Source organism: Caloenas nicobarica, chromosome 10, assembly GCF_036013445.1.
Source record: "Caloenas nicobarica isolate bCalNic1 chromosome 10, bCalNic1.hap1, whole genome shotgun sequence".
NCBI lineage: Eukaryota > Metazoa > Chordata > Aves > Columbiformes > Columbidae > Caloenas > Caloenas nicobarica.
The window spans coordinates 2,474,760-2,497,312 of NC_088254.1; the positions used below are offsets into that span (position 1 = coordinate 2,474,760).

General features: G+C 53.9%; 2 protein-coding genes and 1 non-coding gene across 6 annotated transcripts in view; all 3 read right to left on the bottom strand.

Annotated features, from left to right (window-relative positions):
• Positions 1–498: 498 nt before the first annotated feature.
• Positions 499–4,072, bottom strand: RPS17 (ribosomal protein S17). Its single transcript, XM_065642018.1, has 5 exons — positions 3,984–4,072; positions 3,621–3,772; positions 2,635–2,740; positions 911–976; positions 499–625 (listed from the first exon to the last, which is right to left on the bottom strand). Exons 1-5 carry the CDS (start codon positions 3,984–3,986, stop codon positions 545–547), a joined length of 408 nt encoding a protein of 135 aa, XP_065498090.1. The 5' UTR covers positions 3,987–4,072; the 3' UTR covers positions 499–544.
• LOC135992793 (small nucleolar RNA SNORA71) lies at positions 3,432–3,562 on the bottom strand. The gene has a single exon (XR_010606772.1). It is a non-coding gene; the product is annotated as a small nucleolar RNA SNORA71 (small nucleolar RNA).
• Positions 4,073–5,041: 969 nt separating the features above from the next.
• The window catches only part of CPEB1 (cytoplasmic polyadenylation element binding protein 1), a 38,012-nt gene continuing 20,500 nt past the window's right edge, over positions 5,042–22,553 (bottom strand). For 2 of the 4 annotated variants that reach the window (XM_065641594.1, XM_065641596.1), the window contains 9 exons: positions 13,801–14,027; positions 11,961–12,210; positions 11,508–11,621; positions 11,305–11,409; positions 10,203–10,339; positions 8,985–9,183; positions 7,003–7,097; positions 6,674–6,754; positions 5,042–6,313 (listed from right to left, as the gene is read on the bottom strand). In XM_065641594.1, coding sequence (XP_065497666.1) covers positions 6,203–6,313; positions 6,674–6,754; positions 7,003–7,097; positions 8,985–9,183; positions 10,203–10,339; positions 11,305–11,409; positions 11,508–11,621; positions 11,961–12,210; positions 13,801–14,027 — 1,319 coding nt within the window. In that variant the 3' untranslated portion in view covers positions 5,042–6,202. The remainder of the gene's footprint in view (positions 6,314–6,673; positions 6,755–7,002; positions 7,098–8,984; positions 9,184–10,202; positions 10,340–11,304; positions 11,410–11,507; positions 11,622–11,960; positions 12,211–13,800; positions 14,028–22,553) is intronic. The other 2 variants (XM_065641593.1, XM_065641595.1) reach the window with 2 other exon arrangements.

The window sequence follows — 22,553 nt, forward strand, 5'->3', positions numbered from 1 at the left end:
CACGTAGCAGGAGAGTTTTGGGGGGCAGGAGTGAGCCCCAAAACTCTTCCATGCCTGCTGCACCCTGGGGAAATTGTTGGCTGGAGCATCTCGCTGGGGGCAGGATGGCACACAGCTCAGCAGGAGCTTCTCCACTGTTCACTCCCCTCACATGAAGAAAACCGGCAAGAAGACTTTTTTCTGTTTAAACACTTAAAAGTGATCGACAACGTCATAAAAAGCAACTTTTATTCTGGCACAGCACAACCCCCGATCTCTCTGCTTGGTATATCTGGGCAGCACCGAGGGTGAGGAGCTCCACGAGCCACTGCAGTCGTCCCCTCCCACCACCCTGCGAGCAGGAAAGCCTTTAAAATCAACAGCTTTGCACCTCACACCCCAAATGGCCAGGAAAGAACCCCAAAAGATGCCAATAAACGTGAAGGTGTTGGGTCCTCCTCACCCCCCGACGTCTCGGACGCCCCGAGGAACCGGCCCTCCAAAAACCAGGCAGGCTGCGATGGGTTCCCCACGTTTATTGGAAAAGCGACATACAGAGAGCGGCTCAGAGAGCTCCTCGCGGTGTTTTGAAGTTCATCCCCACCGTGGGCTGCGTCACCTGCAGGTTGGACAGGCTGCCGAAGTCCTGGAAAACAGCGCGGAAAACAGGATCGGTGACGTCGCCCTGCCCGTCACCTGCACCCGATCCCACCGAGAGCAGATTCCTCCCCAGGGGAGCGGGAAGCACCAAAGATGGATTCGCATCTCCGGAAAGAAGGGGAGACGACCGCCCTGCAGGTCCCAGGGTGGAGGGACCCCCACCACGTGCTCAGTGTTGAAACCTTCAGCCAACACCTTCAGTCTCCTCAGGGCAGTGGGAGGGCTGGGGACATGTCACCAGCCTGGCAAGGGGACAGCTGGGGACACTCACCAGGAGCTTCAGCATTTCCTTGGTGTCTGGGTCCACTTCGATGATCTCCTGGTCAAGGGCAGAGACCTGGGGACAGAGAAGGACCCAGTTTGATGAGGCCACATCCTTGCTGCCCCCGGGTTGTCCCCACACAGCCACTGCAAAGGGGCTTCTGGAAGGGACCTGATTCCCCTGCACCCCCACCCAGTGCTGCCCAGATCTTGTCTCCATGTGAACGAGATCTCGCTGCCCGTCGTGGGGAACGGCTCCAGGAGCAGAACGAGCTGAGAGGTCCCCAGCAGAGCCCAGCTCTCCTGCCACCACACCGCGAAAGCCACCCGGCACCAGAAGGGCCTCAGATGAGAAGAGCCTCTTTTATGATAAGTTTTTGGCAACTTGAGGCCAAACCAGCTCCATGCCAAGGCTGCTGAGAGGAGCCAGGGTCGGGTTCACACCTACACTGGTCCCGGTGGTCACCAGTGACACTCACACTCGTCCCCAAGGCTGGAGATGTGACCACCACGGTGGCAGATGGCAATGTTGAGCTGTCCCACCCCCAGGACCTGAGATCTCCTGCTCTTCAAGCCCAGAACAACATCCTCCAAACCTCTCCAGACCCCAAACCTCCATCTCCATGTGCTTCCTCCCCCGAGAGACCACATCACACTCCTTATTTTTGTAAGAAACTGAAAAACGCAGGGTCAGCTAACGCTGCATTGACAGCTACAGCACGGACACTCCCTTCCTGCTCGGGGTCCCTCCAGGGGTGACTTCTCCCACCAGTGCCACCTCATCCTGCCTTAAGGTCACTATGTAAAACACAGGGACTGTCACCCCAGCCGCTTCCTCCGAGCCTACACCCCCAGCTCTGTGCTGACACCTAAAATCTGGGGCACCTGCGAGAGGATCTGCTGGTGTTCCATGTGTCATTTCCAGCTCTTAAGGGTGAGGAAGCCAAACAGAAGCCTGGTCTCTCGTGGAGAGAACATCACCTCCCCCTGGGCTGTCAAGCAGCGAGGACATTTCTGAGGGGATCCTGAAGTGGGGGGGAAAGCTCCAGCCCACCTTAACGCACCCCCACGACTCCTGTGACATCCTGCCATGGCACCTGTTCGCCCCAGACCATCACTAAAATAACCTTCCACGGAACCAAATGCCAACACCGATGGTTTGGGAGAGCCGAGGCAACAACCAAGCGTTTCTGTGCAGCGCAGACACCAGGAGATTAGGGAGATCTCGAAGTGGGGGAGACATGCTGTGTCTGAGGCTACAGGGCTTGGGAGTGACAGGATCAAACCCATTGAACACAGAAACGCTTTTGGAGCTCCTCTCCCTGCACTATCAACGACCAGGCATGGGTGAAACCTCAACCCCTTGCGAATGGAGATTGAAGACAAGAGGGCATTTCACCAGCTCCCTCTCTTCAGAGACATCTGCTGCCTTAAGCCACTCTGAGATAACCTCCTGCATCCCATCGAGTTATTTTTTTCCTTCATTTTAAGTTGGGAAAATTGAGGACAGATACAACCTGCTAAGATGCAAGAAGTCAGCTGCCCTTCCCACCCCAGGCTGTGGTTTTAGTGATAGCACCAGGATACCAAGTCCAAATCCTCCTCCACCCAGACCTTCCTCAGCTCCTCCTGGCTGAGGTTTGGTTTTAAATTTGGGGCCACTAACGGAGAGGACACCTTGAGGTAGGATGGACAGACACAGAAGCGGGCACTGGAGCACAGCCAGAGCCTTACCTCGGGGACGTAGTTGTCCCTCCTCTCCCTCTCCTCCTCCTGCAGTTTGATGGAGATGCCTCGCACGGGTCCCCTCTGAATGCGCTTCATCAGGTGGGTGACATACCTGCGGGGGACACGGGACCATCCAGGGCTCCCCTCCACCCTCACGCTCCCAAAACCATACCAGGCTGAGGAGACAGAACCCCTGCCAGAAACCCTGGTCATGTCCCACCACCAACCCCAACAATGTCCCACTACCAACCCCAGCACTGTCCTACCACCAACCCCAATGATGTCCCACGACCAAACCCAGCGTTATCCCACTGCCAACCCTGGCACTGTCCCACCGCCAACCCCGACGACGTCCCACCACCAACCCCAGTGTTATCCCACCACCAACCCCAGCGTTATCCCACCGCCAACCCCGGCACTGTCCCACCGCCAACCCCGACGACGTCCCACCACCAACCCCAGCGTTATCCCACCGCCAACCCCGGCACTGTCCCACCGCCAACCCCGACGATGTCCCACAACCAACCCTGGCACTGTCCCACTGCCAACCCCAACCATGTCCCACCACCAACCCTAGCGTCGTCCCACCACCAACCCTGGCACTGTCCCACCGCCAACCCCGACGATGTCCCACCGCCAACCCCAGCGTTATCCCACCGCCAATCCCGGCACTGTCCCACCACCAAGCGCCGGAATTGTGCCACCACCCCCCCCAGCTATGTCCCCCGACCAGCCCCAACAATGTCCCGCCACCAACCCCAGCACTGTCCCACCACCCCCGAGGCTCCTCAGGGACAGAGAAGTGTCCGACAGCGACAGGGTCTGGGGGGCAGGGTCGGACCCCCCCAAACACGGGAAAGCTCTCGCCGTTCCTCTCCCTGCACTATCAATGACCAGGTCACAGGCCAGACCGCGATCACTTTCGAATGCAGGTGGCGGCAGGAACCCCCCGGCCCGTGCCCGAGCCCCACGCACCGACCCCCGGGTCTCACCCCGCGATCTTGTTGCGCAGCTTCTTGCTGGGGATGATGGCGATCTCCTCGCACACCCGCTTGTTGGTGTGGAAGTCGTTCCCCAGGCGGGTGTAGTACTTCTCGATGATCACCCGGGCGGCTTTCTTCACCGTCTTCGTCCGGACGCGTCCCTGGCCGAGCGGGTGAAACGCCCGTCAGGCCCCGCCGCTGCCCGGCTGCGGCCTCATCCCCGCCCCGCTCCCCCTTCCCCCGGCTCCGGCTCGCCCTGCCCGCCCCGCCGCAGCCTCTCGTCCCGCTCCTCCCCGCTCCCCGATGCCGCTCGGCGCCCCGGCGGAGCGGCCCCGGCGGCGGATGGAGGCGGATGGCGCCGGCGGGACCCACCATGTCGGCGGCGGCCGCGGAAAGAGGGAGAGCAAAGGACGCCGGGAGGCGCGCGGGGCCGCCGGGACGCGGCGGCGCTCACAGCGCCCCCGCGCGGCGCGGAGGACGCCTGCAGCGGCGGTGACGACTCGGCTGCGTGGGCGGAGCTCCGAGCGGGCTCCGAGGGCTCCCCCGGGTCCCAGCGCCCGCCGGCACCGTAGGCCCCAGGGCAGCTAAAAAGGCAGCGCCAGTCCATCCCACATTAGGCTGGGATGGAGGAGGACGCAGGGCACCTACAAACTCTCACCACCCATGAGAGGGCGTCTGGGTCCTCGGGGGCATCACCCAGCCCAAAATGTTGAGGGGTAGCCATCCCTGGGTTACTCACTGCAGGAGAAGGGAAGGGGGGACACGAGGAAGGAACCCAAAGTTCCCACCCCTCAGGGACATGTGGCACCCAAGGGTGCAGCCCCACCACCCCCTAAATCCTGACCTCCTACAACGAGGAGCCCTGGACCCCATCTCCCCTGTCAAACCCCCAATCAGGGTATCACCCCTCCACCAACATGAGTGGGGCATTCTAATTAACCTCATTAACTCACTGTTCTAAGTAAGGGAAGCTCTAGCACAGAGGTCCCAGGGGGTCCCTGCTGAAGGAGCTGTTGTAATTGGTACCTAAATTTGATAAATTGGTACCTAAATCAGGTAAATTGGTACCTAAAAACACATCTCGCAGAGAACCCTCCTCCAGCATCCACACATTCCCCACCACATCAAGGCTGTTTTGACACCAAGCCGAGGATAAGAGACACCGCAGCTTGTAGGAATCCCACACAAAGAGCACAAGAGTCTGGGTTTTTTTTGCTGCAACGTGTTTATTATGTGCCAAAAACTACACCACAGCTTACTCCACGCATCTGTAGGAGAGTGCAGTCTTGCCTGCATATACTACAATGAGGTAGAGACTTCACACACAGCTTCACAAAAACCCCACAAAGAGCAGCTGGGATATGCAACAATGCAACATCAGCTCAGCAGGAGGAAAAAAACAACCAAAACAACAAAAAAATACCAACGGAAACAAAAGAGGGAGAAATTATGACACTGGTTCTTTGGCACACAGCTTCCAATAGAGGGGAAAGTAACAAAAAAAAATACATAATAATTAAAGTTCTCAAATCCCAGCAGCAGCATTTCAGTCGACTGCACCATTACTCCATACATTTTGGAAATGAAAATTACTTGTCCCCTCTAAGAGAAAGGGCTCCTATGAACCTTCATCCGTCCACCGAAACGCAGCCCTTTTTTAGCTAGTTACAAAAGAAAAATTAAGTCCTGTGACTTTGTGTGATTAAAAACCTCTATCAACCCCCCTTAAGTGCAACTTAAAAAAGTGCAAACTATTTAAAACTATATACAGCAGCTCAGAGATCATTTATCCGGTCCAGTTTCAAATCCAAAAAAAACAAACAAAAAAAGCCCGTCCTGTTCTGTTGCAAACCCCTCGATTTACAACTTTCCGCCAGCAGCCCCCAGACACAAAATTGCAATAATGTTAAAAGCTGCCAGGAAAGAAAAAAATCTCTCGTTTCAAACGACTTAAAAACTGTTTAAGAGTGTAAAAAGGAACTGGTAAAAACCCTCGAGCGTAAAATATGAAATATGATTTGGTTTAAATGAAGAGCAAAGTCTCCTTGTTGTTACAGTAAAAAACGCCAGCTGAACATTCAGTTTATGCCGTTCAGATGGGGGTTAAATGAATGGAAAGGCACTGTATGGCAACTGCAAAAAAATGGAGCCAATGAGACCTGCATTATTACCATCAGTATTGCAAGGAATGTAAAAAAGCGCCTTTAATAAATAAAAAAACCAGGTGAAGGCATCTGCATAAACACCTTCTCAACACATGGCCCTTTTTAAATTTTTTCTTGTTTTGCTTCTCATCAGCAAACGAGGAACCAAAGTCTGGGAACTGCAGAATCACTTGAGGGGTGCGCTCCCCCCCTCAAAAAACCCCCCAAACAAAACCCGACAAAATTCACTGTGCATTAGTGCAGAAACAAAAAGACCAGCAAGTGCAAACGTGAATGTAAGATTACTTTTTTTTTTTTAAATCTTTTTCCCCGTTAGTCCTCAGGAAGCGCGTTCCCAGCCTGGGTCCGGCACCGGCAGCCACGCTCCTGCGCTCTCCACTCGGCAGGTTCACAAAAGGACTTTCTCCTGCGCCCGCAGCAGCCCCTTTAGCTGGAGTCTCTGTTCTTCTGGTTGCGCATCAGCGGGCGGTGGTGACGCAGAACCTCCATGGAGTGCTGCCAGTGCCAGCAGGAGCGGCAGAAGTACTTAAAGCAGATCTGTGGGGAGAGCAGAAGGGGTGACACCGTGGGGCTGGGGGGTTTCCAGGCCAGGAGAACAGCAGCGTCACTCCCCTCCCTGGTTCTGCAGCCCACGCCAAGCGCGGCGGATCTTGGAAGCGCAAGGAGGGAATTCCAGCAATGCTGCCGGAGATGGGTTGTGCCGAGCTTCCAGCATGGCCCTTTTTGTTATAAAAACGTTTGAAAAAACAGGATTCTGGGTGGCCGCAGCCACCACACAGGGGCTTCATCCTCCCTGCTCAGTGAGGGACAACAGGCATCCCTGGACACCACAGCAGACACTGCTCCCTGTTGAAGAAACCCCCCGAGCAGTCAGTGGGGGAAAGCAAAAAGCCTGACCTGGTCTCTGCAAAAGAAGGGGCCGGGCTGGGCGCTGCAGACTTGGCACATGGAGTCTTCCAAGTACGGGTCGATCTGAACCTGCAGGAGAAACGGGCAGTGGGCACAGAGCAGCACTGGGGACAACTGCCTGCCCCCGGGTGACATCAACCCACCACCCTGGGCACCCCAAATCCATCGCCAGCACCCCCCAGAGCAGGCACAGCAGTTCACCACCTCTCGCTGTTCCCCAGGGAGATGAGACGGGCTACGCAGGTCGCGTTGCTCCTGGCAGTGCCACCGTCACACGCACATCCAGCTCCCCAGGCTGCACCATCAGCCCCACTCACCTTTTTAGTAAACTTGGTTGTTTTGATTTCCACGAACGCAGCAGTCACCGCCTTCAGATAGCTGCGCTGGTTGTTGAAGGTGACACGGCCAGACCCTGGAACAAGCCAGATGAACATTAGAGTGACCCAGCACCCGCGGCAGGAACAGGGGAGGCTGAGCCTGAGCTGCTGCCAGCACCATCCTTTCCCAGGCAAGGTTCAGCTTCAGCAGGGAGATGGTATCCAAAGGCCGTGGCTCTGTCTGCACCTTCCCCAGGTGGCAACAGCACAGCAGGCAGCAGAAAAGCTTTTCCACAGATACCTCCAGGCTGGTTAAGACACAAGTTTAGAGGCGGCAGTGGTCCCAGGAGGACCGGCAGTGGCCAGAGGCTGCCAGAGCACTGCTGAGGGCTCCACACCTGCACCTGGAAGAAACTGGTGCCAAAACAGCTCAGCAGCTTTTATTTTGAGTCTCCCACTCATCCCGGAGCCTCATGTTTTACAGCTTCGCTGCCAGTCAGCAGCGCTCCTGCAACAGTTTCCAGCCAAGTTTTGTTAAGCTCCAAGAAAACCGTACTTACCTAGTTTTTCTTTGGTGCAAAGGAAGCTTTGGCTGTTACAAGCCTGTCCTACGCACCAGCAGATCACTGAAGCTCAGCTTACCACACACAGCCACAGTGCAAAGCATTGCCCAGAACCCATTAAGTTCTTTGCTGTAGCATCCTGCAGGACACAGGCTGGAGGGCCCGAATCTGCTTGGGGGTTACGCTGTGTGTGTGGATCGCGGCCACGCTCAGGGGATCCTTCCTCTGCTGAAAGGGCCAATTCCACCTTCTAGGGAAACCCCCTCCCCAAAAGCTTTCTCTGCTGGTCTGGCCTCAAATGCAGCTCCTCACAACCACAGTTAGATACTGATTTTTATTTTTTTTCATACCACATGCCTCCAGCAGTATCACCCACTACTCAAGATGATTCAGCACAAGGCAGGTTCTTCCCTCGAGGAACCTTCTGCCAAGCCTGGGGCAGTATCTCAGCACAGGAGATGCTTCAGTCAACACTAAGCAAAATCAGGTACAATTTAGTTACCAGAACTGAGTTTGTTGCTGTAACACCACGACAACTCCAAGTACCAGTCTGCTGTTGGGAGCCAGAGATCTCACCTACTTGAGGGAGCCACCTGGCTCTGCATGAAGCCACAGGAGGTTTTAAGGTCATGCTCTGGGACTTCACAGCATGCAAGACTTCATCTGTGCTTGTACAGGAACTCAGAATTTGTTTAAAGTCTCATATTTCCATCTCCAACCCCCCTTGGGACTGTCCCAAAGCCACTTGAGTGGTGAAGTGCTGCAGCAACACAAGCATGTCCAAACCCAAGGCCTTGGGCACCAAAGCCTTGACCAGAGATGCCTGAAAGCTGCCCAAGGACAGTGACAAGCAGCTGACAGCTCTGCACTACCAAACCCTGACACTGTTCCTGGCTGGCAACACATGGGAGATTCACAACACACTGCAGCCTGAAAAGCTGGAACTCACGCTCAGGGTTTTTCCATATAAATCAGTAACCTCAGTCTCCTGTCCTGTGAGGCCACTAGGGAGGTACAGGGGACACTGTGACATTTCAGCACCCTGAAGGGGAACCAGAGAGGACAGTGGGGACAGGATGCTGCCCATGGCCCTGCCCTGTTGCTTTGCAGCCAGTGGATCTCAGTTTGCCCTGACAGGCAGCAGGAACCAGGGTGAGACCCACAGTTCTGGGGATGGCACAGCAACTACAGCAGCATCTAACAGCACTGAATAAGGGCAGAAAAATCCTTTTGGAGGATATTAAAAACCTCAAGCTACTCTAGAATGACCTAGGACCTTCCAGCTCCCAGGCACATCAGCTCTGCCAGCTGTCCCCACAGTGCCCTGGGCATCTTTGCCATCGAGGGACCAAGGGACACTGCTGCAACCTCCTCAGAGCACATTGTGAGTGATTCTGATCCTGGGGGACCAGCACTTACCGATGGGGTACTTGTGCTTGTCCGTGTCGATGCCAGCATAGACCACCCCTCCGAACAGGTCGTACATGACGGCTGCCAGGGCCTCGGCGTTCAGCATCCCGTGCAGGGCCCCCACGAACACAGTCTTGCTGGGGTCCAGCCGCTGTGATGGGCTGCGCACAAAGTTGCTGTCTGCCAGCACCCATGGGATCACCTGCACCTGAAACCACAGGCGAGCAGGTCGGTCAGCCAAGGGCCCGCGAAGCCACACGCTGCGCTGCTCCTCAGTACCCTCGGCTGACAGAAGCCACCCCAAAACCTCAGGCTTTACCCCTAAGCTTGTAAATGCCACTTGTTTTATCAGGGCCCACATCCAAACTGGAATCCAACACACTGGTCCCTTACAGCTGGTGTCCAGGAAATATTCCATGCTTGAGTGTATTTTACCTACCAACATTTACAGCCCAGTCAGATGCCGCCCTGCACAGGAGCTTGTTGTTGATCAACAAAACAACCTACCCACTGCCAACTTCAACAGGAGCTTCCATCTGCTAGACAGACAATCTAGGCCTCCAAAGAGGAGAAGCTTCTGCCACAGCTACATCACCGAGCACAAAAGTGCTGCCAATAGCCTGCAGGAGAGCTCTCTGCAGCGCAATGAGTTTGTGCCTATCTAGATAAGAGTGGAATCTCAAATCTTGAACTCATCCCTCTTTACTGGGAGGCCACCCCGAGCCTCTGGCAGCCTCAGCACCTCCAGAGCACAGGTCAGCCAGCCAAGGCTGCGCTGGGGAGCAGCTGCACTTACAGCTGCGGATCCAAAATATCTGCCTGCAGCAAGCACAAAAGCCATTCATTCTGCAAGCAGACGAGGTCTAAAAAAGCAGCAAAGGGATTAAAGTCTGTCTCTGTAAGCAAGGGTATGCTGAACAGAAAGTGAAGCAGTAAAATCCATGTTTCCGTGCTCCTTTCCAGCTAACCAAAGCTGCTCAGCTTCACAAAATCAGAGTTTCCAACAGATTCAGGTCACAACTCCTGACACTGGTGGTTGTGAAGGACACAAACACTAATCTCACACTTCTCTCCCCACCTTCATCAGCCCTACTGCAGGAACACATCAATTAAAGATGGCCAAGAGGCAGTTTGACCTCTGCTTTCCTGGAGTAACGCTGTGCACCCCCTTATCCCCAAGGATCTCATCAGCATCCTCTGCAGGGCCGCCCTCACAGGTCTGCTCACCTCTTTGCAGCGCATCCTGCGGCTGGACATCTTGAAGTAATATTCACTGAGCCCATCAGGGCTCAGCAGGTCCTGGGAGCAGGCCTGGAGCAGAGCGCGCACAGATTTCTCCGACTCAAACACCAGGTAGACGTATCCTTTAGAGGCGAAGAGAAAGAAGCGGTTGTTAGAATTGTAGCAGAGAAGAAAGACCATCCCAGTTTGCAGATATCTTCCAAAAAAGAAAAAAGAAATAATCACTCTCAGATGCCACCCAAAGTATCTGCACTGCATGTCCCTTGCTGTCCCCAGTCCCTTTGAGGGGAAGGCAGCAATTTGCAGCAGACTCTGCATGTGACATCCACAGAGCCCAGCTGGGCAAGAGCCCAAACTCAGCACAGCACAAGAGAACAGGTTGCCCATAGCTAGTGCCACGTGGGCCACTGTCCCTCACGCACAAAGCCACATCTAGACATGACAAATGGGCACCACCACCCTGGCCGCAGCGTGATCTGCAGGAAAACAGATTTTGCTTCGCATTTAAGATGCCTTGGCCCAGAAATAAAAGTTCAAGGCTTTAAAAAAAATAATTACTCCCATCAGCGCAGTGCTCCGCACCTTGCACTGCTCTGGTGACTGAATGAGGTCACCAGGCACCACCGAGACTACAAACCAGTCACACTCCTTACCCAGTAACTCATTACTGCTCACACAACGTATCGGCCCAGCTGCTTCAGCCAGGATTGTGCTGCAGGGGCTGTTCTGTTCTCTGGTCTCCACAGCCTGCCAGATTTATGCCAAGAACGCACATAATCAGGGTGCTTGCACTGGCAGCGGGGACTAGTGGACATTGCTCAGAGCAGAACAGCCCCATGCAGGGCTCCAAAAGCACCAGAGAAGGTTTCTTCCCACCCCACACTTCTGCCCAGCCCTGCTAGGGACAGCGGGGACACCAGACGAGAGGTGACAGTGCTCTGCAGCCCTGGTGCTGACCCAAGTGAGAGCGGGATGTTTACCCTAGGGTGCTCTGTACCATCCAGTCACCAGCATGCAGCAGTACCAGCCCAGCATCCGTGCTGTAACATAGCATGGGAAAAATGTAACCCTACCGTGTCGCTATTACCTTTAGGCATATTACCTTTGGGAGGGCAGCGTGGGTGTTTGCCATCCTTACCAGGCCACTCCACACTCAGTGAGCCAAAAACACGGAATGTGTTGATCAGTCCAGCTATGGACAGAAGGACAGATGTCAGCATCCCCCCAAAAAGCTCCATCCTGAACCGTCCCGATGTCAAACCCCAAGTACAGGGCCTGGGGGCTACTCGCCTTCTGTAATGTCCCACGGGACTCCTCCCAGGAACACTTTGCAGGAGTAAACAGGGTTCTTGTAGTTTCGGGGAGGCAGCTGCCCGCTCCAGGTGCAGGTCGCTTCATTCACAGCTGGGACAAGCACAAGCAACATTCAGTACAGACCAGCAACCTCCTACAGGTCTCCAGGCGAATCCCCGTATTCCACAACCGTAGGTTCAGCAGAGCTGCAGCAGCAACAGGCAGCTGCCCACACACCCTGCCCGTTTTGCTGTCAGCTGCCCACACATCCTGCCTGTTTTGCTGTCAGCAGGCAGACCCAGCAGCAGGCTGGCACACAGAGAAAGCTCTGATCTGCTGCAAACTCACACCCAGCCATGTTATCTGCACAGGGGCCGCCTACATGACCTCCCCGAAGCGCAGGACCATCACCACATGCCGCAGCCTGCTGAGACCCACCACCCAACTTACCTGCTGCTTGCCTATGAAGCCTGGCTTCTCTCTCGATACTGAAGGGGTCTTCTGGAGAGTCCAGGAGATCCCAGGAAGGCCACGCAGATGCTCCAGGCCATCTTTTCGACACACTGGCCGGAGAGGAAGTGACTGCAGCCAGGGCAGCTTGGTCTTGATCCAGCCGGGACCCCACTCCCATCTTGAGAGGGTCTCTTGACACCCCACTGAGAGGCAGGAAGGGCAGAGGCGGGGAGATGCGAAGGCTTGACTGCAAGAGAAAGTCCACATTAAAACACAGCTTCCAAGCAGGAGAATGCAATACTGGAGGTCACAGAATCATAGAATTGTTTTTGGTTGGAACAGACCTTTAAGATCAAATCCAACTGTTAACCCAACACTGCCGAGTCCACAACTATCCCATGTCCCTGAGAACGTCATCTCCACATCTGTTCAACCCCTCCAGGGATGGTGACTCCACCACTGCCCTGGGCAGCCTGTTCCAAAGCCCGACAGCCCTTTGGGGAAGAAATTGTTTTCAAGATCCAACCCCAGCCTCCCCTGGTGGAACCTGAGGCCATTTCCTCCCATCCTTACAAGCTCCACTATGCATCCCCTAGGGCCCTGCCCTCACCCACAACAGCAGAAGGGGCTCTCAGTGACCTCCTGTTCTCCTGAAAACCCCTGAGATTTGGCAGAGGCAGGAGAGCAGCCACCTCACCCACACAGCAGCCTGATGGGACCACAGTTTCCTTGGGGAAGGTCTGTCCCTTCAGCCATCTCCCCCCAAACCCACACCAAATTACAAGCAGCAGAGCTGGTTAAGCAGGAGGCACCTTGCAGACCACAGCCGGCTGCAGACCCAACCGCTCACAGGTTTAATGTGCCTCTCCTGGGGTGGAAGGAGTAAAAGCAAGGATTAACAGCAGGGATGCGAGACACTGCATAGCTCAGTGCCAGCCACTCTGCAGATCCAGCTGCCCACACCGGGGAAGACCTGACCTTCACAAACAGGGCCAGCACAAAGCCCTGCTGTCACCAGAGCCACTCATAGTTCAAGATCCTGATTCTCCAGGGTGGATTGTAGGAGAATTGACTCCACAACAAGCCAGCTGTGTCCTTCATGCCCACCCCAACATGAGGGTCAAGGCCAGGGCTGCACCTCAGCTCTGGTTTTAGCCTCGGGTGCTGAGGTTGAGCCACCCAGCAGCACTCACGGGGCTGGCCGGAGCCAGGCTATCCCGCTGGCACCCAAAGCTGCTGCTCACGCTGCAGCGCAGAGCGGGTCAGCAAGAGAGACACTCGCCTCGCTTGCTGGCTTCCAAATTTAGCTGTGCTTTAGGGAACAGGAACAGGCTAGACCCAGTTTGCTTTAGAAGAAACAGTCCTGAGATGCAGAAATGCAGCCAGCAGACAGGAAGGGCAAAGGCAGGGACAGGAGCTCCTGAAAAGCCCAGGCTGGGGCCTGGAGGCAGCTGTGCTGATCAGCCATCTCACTGCAGGGATCAGGGCACAGACACCCTCCTGCCACACACCAGCATTCACACCCCTCCAGGAACTACTTTAACCCTTTAGGGCTGCAAGCACAAAGCCAAAAAGCCCTACCATTTTTTAGAAAAAAAACCTACAAGGATACTGCTAGCTTGTGCTGAAGAAGGATTGCATGAGCAGCCCTTCTTCCAAACCCTGGGCTGCAGGAGAACCTTGCTGTGTCAGTGTGGGCACAACAGCTCCCTCCAGTACTCCCATCCCTTCCCGAGCAGGCAGGGCTGCAGCTCACAGCCCCCCCAGCTCTGCCGTGCTCCCCAGAAACACAGCACAACACCAGGAACCCCAGAACGGGTGCAAAACCCAAACTTACAATCAAATCTGAGAGGTGATCAGAGCCAGAGCTGAAGCCGCTGGTGTCTGAGTCCGAGGGGCTGCTGGAGCGCGAGTCCAGGAGGGAGCGGGAGTCCAGGCGGGAGTTCCTCAGCATTGGTGTAGAAAACTTCTCGGACAGGTCTGAACCAATGGGGTCTGGAGGCAGGAAACCCAGCGGGGGCTTCCCGAGGACGTTCCCGAGAGGGTTACTCAGCATGCTGAGAACTGCAACAGAGTAAGAACCCGTCAGCGCTGCAGCATGACACATCTCCTTCCCTCCTGGTGCTCACGGCAGAGGCCCAGGAGGGCACCGGGCTCCAGCAGCCCACGAACAGCTTGTCTGGCAGGTGGCACATCCAGGAGGTACCAAACCTCCACAGTGCTCGGGAAAGGCTGCATGCTCTTTGCTGTGGGTCACAGCCCCGTACCACACAGCTGCAGTCCACAGAAGCAGCTATGGATGACAAACAGGAGGGTGGGTCACTAGATCAGCTGGGACATCCCATTTCACTGGGAGCAGAACTAAAGCTCCCATGTCCTGATTACAGACCAAAGAGATGCTCCAGACAGGCCTCTGTGCCATTACATTGGTTTTTTTTTTTTTTGCTGCTTGTGCTGGAACAAGCTGGGACTCAGCAGGGGTATCTACTCACACAGTTTTAGCAACCGGGGGGCACAAACCAGGCCCACAGCTGCACACACCGATGCCTAGGCTGAGAATAGCAAGGCCTGGCTAGTTAGCAGGTATTTGCAGGCTCAGAGGTGAGATGCCACAGACATCAGCCCCGATAGGAGCTGGCTACCGGCAGCCAGCGACATGTCAGCCCAGCTGCTGACAAAGACGCTTCCCAGTGGCAAGCACTGTCCCCGGAACGTTCACAACAGCCTGTCTGGTCAGGCCTTGCCTGAGAGCCGACAGACGAGTACGCACCAGACTGCTCCCCTCACACAGCGGCAGGCTTTCCTCCCACTGAGGAGAACTCAAGTAAGGGAATTTCTCCCTGTGAACTGAGCAACCCCCCTGAACAGAGCACCAGGCCACCGAGGAGGTCACAGAAGCCCTGCCCTGCTCCGTGGCTCAGCTGACGCTCCTGAGACGGAACGCAGGGATCCCATAGAGACACAACAGCAGCCAGCTCTATTCAAGAGGAGCAAGACTCAGCAAGCTGGACATGTCCCCAAACCAAAAGAAAAGAGCAAAGCGTTCAAGAAATGGTTTTAATTATTCAGAGGCTGCAAAACAAGGCAGCTCGCCCTGAAGCTTTCAGTTTGCAGCAAAGCAAGCTTGGGATCCAGTTGATATCCTCCAGCCCTACCTGATCCCAACCAGCTAGGGCCACAAGGTTAACCCAGATTTTCAGTAGCTTCTGTGCAAAATAATCAAAACTACTCCCCAGACCAGATGAGTAAAAAAAGTGCCATCACGCTCAAGTGCAGTCAGACATCAGTACCAACTCTGTGCCAGCGCCAGGGAAAGTTTGAACGTGCTCCAAGTGAGATGCTGGGATGTACCTGCCCCAAGGTGAGTTACACACCGACATACCCGTGTGGAGCTGGTATCTCCAGCCTCGCACTGCCATGAGAAGCCTCAAAACACCCACAGGAACCCGAGACAGGTAGAGGTGGGTCCTTCACTTGAAGCATCGACCTCCTCCCAAGGCAGAGCTGGTCTGCAGAAGCTGTCAGCAAGTCACAACATCTTCCCACATTTGCAGAGCTTTATCCCTATGAGTTTCCCCAACAGAGGCACAGACTAATTTCGGCTGCAGCACAGGACTACAAACTCTGACCGCGCTTGCAAAAGGGCCTCCTACCCAAATATCTGTTCCAGCTCTCCCTGACAGCAGCACCTGCACTGGCACCCAGCCCCGCAGCCACAGAAAAACCTGGCTGGTACTCACCCTGGGCAGAGCGGGAGGAGCGGTGGCTGCCCCACGGGGCTGCGGCGCGTTCGCCGGGGTAAAAAGCTGCAGCAGACAGCTCGAGGCGGGGAGGAGACTGCTCCCTCCTCGTCACTGCTCCGGGCAGGGCACAGCATCTCCCAGCACAGGCGAGCCGCGCCACGGTGCTGCTTTGCCGACTTCTCTGAAGCCACGTGACGTGTTTAAAAATACAGCCAGTGTATTGTTTGAGGGAGACAGCTGAATTTGTTAAACGGGCTCAAAAATCTGATTAGTCACTGAACAGTACAAGAGTCGAAGCAAAGCAGCTGATGCCATGGCCCAAGCCTCATTGCTGACAAACACCTCGGCCATTGAGCGGGGGTTTGTAACGCTGGGCAGAGCAGCCCCGCACAGACCCCGCGTGTGCAGCGTTCCTAGAGACCTGCAGCAGCAAACACCACACAGGCAATGCCATCCTGCCCCTCATCTCCCACTTATCGGCGATGCAGGACCGGAATTCCACTTGGGATGCACCAGCAAGGGTTCAGGGGCTCAGCAGGAGCACCCAAAGGTGTCACAGGGTCTAACTGCTCTGTCCCATTTGTTTCACCCCCATCTCCACCACCACACTGGCTCACACAGCCACTTTCTTACACATTTGCTCCCGGGACTGCTCAGCTGTCACCACAGCTAGAAAACCAGTAAGGCCAGTACGAGTAGCAGGATTACTGGCCTTTAAAGTGATCTGCTCCCTGGGCATCCGAGTTCCAGCACTTACCACCACACAAAATCCTGCCGGCTACAAGTGACCCACCGCTAACCTGGCGTCCTGGCCGCGCTGACATCCCGCTGTGAACGCAGATGGATTTCATCCGCTCCAGAAGCGGTGACAGGTCTGAACAGGCAGCGCTCAGTCGCACGCTCTGCAGGCCGATCTGAGCTCACGGGAGACCCCACATCACCCCAGCGCATCTGAACCTGCTTCACTTGGTACCTACAGCCACTCACAGAGACATCGGGAGGGAAAGCTGCAAAGCCACACTCAAAATTTCCTCCTTTGCAGTTGCTTCGCGATCAGGTTGCATCCCCTGAAGCCAGAGTTCACAGGTAGCCTAAGAAACATCAGCAAAGAGACCAGATCTTATTTCTTACCCCTCAGCTCCTGCCTGGGGGGTTACCCACTGAACCCTCTCCCTGGGGATGGGGCACAAGAGCCTGACAAAGGCTGCTCACCTAAAAAAAGCCCTCACATCACTGGGGCCACTCAATAAATGGCAATTCTTGCAGGAAAAGTCAGCCTTGTCTCCCCTCCCAAGCAGAAAAAAACATCTCCAATGCATATGACACCAGAAATTTTATGCATCTTGCCAAGATCCCAAAGTGAAGCAGCAAACATCAAAACTCAGACTAAGAAAAAATAACCACCAAGTGCAAACACCTAAGTATTTTTCACATCTATGGGTGAAATTTTAACTGAAGGGTCAATGTGATTCTCATCTGCTCACACTCGGCTCTGGGCAGCAGAGCTGCTGTTTGCAGAAAGCTTCTGGAACTTTTCCTGCCTCCACTCAGAGCTGCAAGAGAGGCACGTGCCAATGCTCCTTTGCAGGGGACAGCAAAAAAGGCGGCTTTTAATAGAAACTCAGCTCTGACTTTTGACTCGCTGCTGCAGCTTTAATGCCTGGATTCGGAGCCAGCGTGCTCCATCTTTGAGCGCGTGAGCCAAACCCTGACGGATTTAAGAGCTCTGTGGAGCTGTCTCGACACCAGCATGGCACTCCTCCAGCTCACAGGCGCTCAGGTTGCTCTCTAGAGAACAAACGTTTTATGAACCACTCCTCCTCCTCAGCTGAGCTTTTGCTAGTAAAAGCAATCAGGACAATGCTGCTGCAATCAGTCCTCTTAATTCCTGCATCATTCTGGGGCCCCTAAAGATACCAGGGGAGCACGCACAAGCATCATGGACCCATCACACCTGAGCCAGATATTTCACAGCACAAGTACACAGCTACGCTGAGCCCACAGTGGTGGTTTCAACTCTTCAGACCAACCCAAAACCATCTTTTAGATCCAACTACAAAGCACCGAGCTACTACATTTAAGATGAATGTATCACAACTCAAGCAAATCACTCCATCAGCACAAGCTGCAGTTCACAGCACCCACCTTGGGAAGACACCTCAACAGGTGCCCAACACCCAACCAGCCTCAGAACAACTTTTATTCTTCCATGTGCCAGTTAGACTCACAATTTATGATTTTCAGCCCCTGCCCAAGACCTCAAAGCATGCAGGTTTCTTCCCTGCATACTATAATTTACAGCCGTTTAGGAATTAGACCTTCCTGGTAGCTTTGGCCAAGCCCATTTTATAAGAGATGGATGTAAAGTTGAGCCCTAAGGAGCCAGGCTTAGCAATGCTGGCAGCTCAGGGAAGGGTAATATAAACCACCTTACCACTGTGCTGATGATAAATGATGCTTTAATGCCTTGAATAAGGCCTTAAGATAAGAATACAACAAACAGTACATCCACTGAATGTATTCCTGACAGCTAGCGCTGACAAAAAGCTCTGCCACCAGTAAGCTGTCCCTCCGAACTAGTATTTCGGCTTCAGCTTGGGTCTGTGGGAGACCACCCAGCAGAACAAGCCATTGGCAGAGCAGCGCTTGTGCTCTTTACTCCTTGGTGCGTCGGTTTTAGTCAAGTTATCTCAAAACTGAGTCTTGCCCGGAGCAAAAGAACCTCTCACCTTACAGCTGTCCAGCTCCTTCTGCTCAAGGTCTTTCCCTACACAGTACGAATGTTGGTGGAAGCTTCTCTATAGAGGCAGAAAACAGCGTTTGCCACAGGGCAGTACATGTCACAAGCCTGAAGGCACACATAACCATGTGTGTGCTCACAAGAAACTCCCATTAGCAGAACATTGTACCAGGCTGCAGATTCTTACATTACCAGCAACGTCTGGCACCTGCACACTCAATGCACGGGAGTTGGACACCGCGTTTGGCAGTGGTAGCGAGTGCCAGATAAACACATGCGTGCACTTTTTGAAGTCATGCTCTGAGTGAGTATTTCAGCCTTTGAATGCTCATTGCAGGGCTGGAGAAAGGCTGTTTAGAAGGGATCCGGACTTCTCTGAGCAGGTCTACAACACCAGGCCCTTCAGTGGGTCACCTTCGCTGGCTGGCACCCCCAGCAAGGTGAGACAAAGGGACATTTTAATCTCTGGAGACGGCAGAAGTTTGTCTGCTGGGACATTACTCAGCACAGGAGGGATGGTGAACTATCAAATCCGCCCCTTCATCCACCAATTACACCAAAAGTCCATCCTTCTGCCTCAGTCTCCTTGCAGAGGTGATGAGATCGATAGGAAAGCTCTTACCAACAGAAGCCAGGCAGAAGAAATGGGTTTTGGTGCCACCACAGATACACCTGCCATGCCCAGAGGCTGCAGAGCCATCCACACATTTGGGGCAGGGCAGCAGAGGATGGAAACAGCACAACCGAGGCCCTGGACACTAAACACAGTGCAGTTTCTTTTGTAATTCATCAAATAAGCTTGTAAAGAAAAAAAAAAAGCGCTGATGTCCTAAACAATAGCCTGCTGCAGTTCCAGAAAAACAGCTCGTCTGCAGTTTTTACCGCCCAGCCAGACTCTGCCCCGGTGGGGTGGGAGCAGGCTGAATGTCTTAGTCAGCCAAAAAGCAGCACCTCCTACAGACACCAAGCAACTCCATGGCAAGGGAAAATTTGCATGTCTGAAAGGCAAACAGGCATCTTAACTGTAGCTGTAGGAGGTGGTTAATGCCTCTGTAGTTACAGCAGTGAAGCAGCCAGGCTGCCGGAGCGAGTTTTCCCCCCTCCATCGCACACAAGCACCGAGCAGCTTAAAACAACTGGCTTGCTGCAGGAGAAGGGGAAATCAATACCCTAGACTAAATTTAAGTGAAGTTTTAGTGCCTCACGCCTGCAGCCCCGGGACCTTGCGCTGCCTGCGAGGAGCCAGCGCGGCTGCAGCCACAGCACAGGGAGCGCAGGGGACACCAAGAGAAGCTGCAGTGACACTTGTGGGGCCACACCACACGGTACAGGAACAGGTTTTGCTTGGCACAGGGAAGGCAGACACTGCATTCCCTTTCTGTTCAGTCCTTAACAGGGAGCTTTTGCAGGCTCTTACAGTGCACAAAGAAACAGGAAAAGCTGCAGCAAGAGAAGTGGCACAATTTTTTTTTTTCCTCTTAAGTGGTGCAGCCGTGGGACGGGGCACAGAGAAGTGGAGGGAATCTCCATCCTTAGGCCCTCAGAGTTCATCTGAGCAGGTTTGGTATTTCCAGAGGTCTTGTCCAGCTCAAATCCTCCTGATTTGATTATATTACCATTACTCCAACAGAGAAAAGTCAGTGCTGTTATGAGAAAAGCCACCTGAAGCCAGGCACACACAGCTTCTCCAGAGCTGTAGAATGCAACACAACTCCCGATCATCTTGAGCCAACTGCCAACATTCAAGAAAAGCACCTCCCAGAACTGCAGATGTGATCAAACTAGCAATAACTGTCACCTAAATAGCAACTGCTTTTTGTTTCTGAACTACAAAAGAGGAACCTCTGCCCTGACAGATTCCTCATGTGGGGCAAAGAACCAAGGATATTCAGGCAGCTATTTCTGGTTTGCTAAGAAGGGGACAGGGGAATAAAAAGAGGCAGCACAATCCCACAGCTGAACCACAGAATTAGAGTCAGGACACCTGAGGTCTATTATTGGTTCCAGCACCAGCATGGTAAGTCACTTCTCCAGCATGCCCTGAAAAATGGAAACGGCAACACAAGTAGGAATACAGAGCAGCTTATTGCATTAACAGAGAGCACAGGTCCTCCTGCGCCGGTGCGACCCGGCTGACCATGAGCCTTGCTTCTTCTTGAGGCAGGGAATTTACCACTGTGTTTCAAGAAACAGAAAACAGACACCCAAGGTAAATATAAAATCAGTAAAGACAGCTAAAACACTATTCAGGATGAGAAGCGTGCCAGTAATTGCATTCACCAAGCAGACTGCCACAACTGCGTTCGTCTTTAAAAAGATCAGAACATTGAAATGCAGCAGGGTTTAACACGTATCAGTCCCAGAGGGATTTAAAAGCCAACATATTCAGGTCAAATTCTGCACAACAAGCTTCAGCTTCGCAAGCCTCAAGAACAAAACACTTCTATATTTAAGTACCAAACTCCTCAATTATTTGCTGCAACATCCAGGGTGCAAACTCTGCAGCACATGTTACTTTAGGTGCTAACAAGGATGCGACTGACTCATTTTCACCGCAGTTTGTAGGGTGTTGGATCCATCAGGATATCACCTTTGGGGGAAAGTACGTTCTCCACAGGGGGAGCAGGCTGGTGGCCGTACCCCTTTGGGCAAGGCAGCAGGCTGCGGTAAAGGAAAAAACTACAAAAAAAAGACAACCTTTAGTCCCAAATGCAATCTGATTTGAAAAATGGCACACAAGCCCGACTAAGGCATTCAGCTGGCACAAAGCCACATATTTCATCAGGAGATTGGCACAGCCAGCACCACCAGTGACGCCTGCAGCTTCGCAGTTACCTTCCAGAAGGCTCAGGTGCAGAATCACAGCTTTAGGGGTTTGCTTCACCTTCCCTCTTCACTCCTGGGGAGAAAACACACCGGAGGGACAGGGAGGGAAGGCAGGCGTTTCCCCGCAGCCGTCTCAAATGGATGGCGGCTGCTGCCATATCTGAGCACAGCCTCTGAGCTGGCAGCAGCACAGATCACCTGTGATTCAGCTCTTTTGCCAGCGCCTGAAGCGACCACGCACGAGGTGCCGAGGTGGAAGATGCGGCACCAGCTGAAGACACCCCCGCTGTTAATCCAGCCCCATGGTGGCACCGCAAAGCGCCTGTGTGGTGACAGCAAGGACCATGTACCTTTTGGAAGTGGATTGTTTCCGAGCCAGCTCAGCGGTGGTGCCCATTTAAACCAGCCTTGTTCTGAGAACACCAAGGCAGTACATGGAATTAGTTTCTACAGCCCCCTTGGGCTACGCTACTTTTGCCACCCTCCAGTAGCTTTCCCATCCTGCTTTGAGCAGGAGCTTGGACTAGATAACCTCAAGAGGTCCCTTCCAACTTGACTTACACTGCCACCCTAAAAGAGAGCAAGGTGGCCCAAGAGGTCCTCTCACAGCAGTCCCAGGTGGAGTCACCACACAAGGTCTCAGATTTCAGCTGTACAAACCAGCCAAACACTGGCCTTGTCCCTAGTGTCCTTTCCAATGGTGGCACTGAGGCAGAAAACAGATTTAAGGCCTTTTTTTGAGAGTTACCTTATTGCCATCGATGAGCTGCAGCAGGCAAAGCCTTTCACCGAGCATCCCAGCTATTGCTTAGACATCTAACAGTGCAAGGGATGGAAGAAAACCAACCCATCGCATCTGGCAGAATCCCGGGGATGAATCTTACCTGGAGTCAGAGCTTGCACACATCTAAAACACCCTGCCACTACCTCCAGTATCAGTCACAAAAAAACAACCAAACCAAACACCCACAACAAAAAAACCCAGGCTATTAGTTGCCTGGGGCAGCTCAGGGCCACCGAACAGCAGCTCTGATGCTTTCCTCAGAATGGAATGTGGTTGTTAAGGCAGATTTCGGGAGATGGCACACAGTTCAGACTACAACTCGAGTAAGAAACTTATAGACAAGCTCCATGAGCCCGATGTATTTGTTGTTCGCACCAGCATCACCAGGTAGCTCCAGAGGCTGCAATAAAACATCCTTCCTCGACAGAAGGTTTTGGGTGGTACATGCCTGCTCCTGCAAGCCACCTCCAGCACAAGAGTGCCCTGACCCACTTCAG

What these genes read in the sequence shown, in the direction of transcription:
- RPS17 (XM_065642018.1), bottom strand. An exon ending in CTGCGCAACAAGATCGCGGG is followed by an intron (nt 2,741 to 3,620) that starts GTGAGACCCGGG and finishes TGTCCCCCGCAG; the next exon opens with GTATGTCACCCACCTGATGA. An exon ending in GGGACAACTACGTCCCCGAG is followed by an intron (nt 977 to 2,634) that starts GTAAGGCTCTGG and finishes CTCTGTCCCCAG; the next exon opens with GTCTCTGCCCTTGACCAGGA.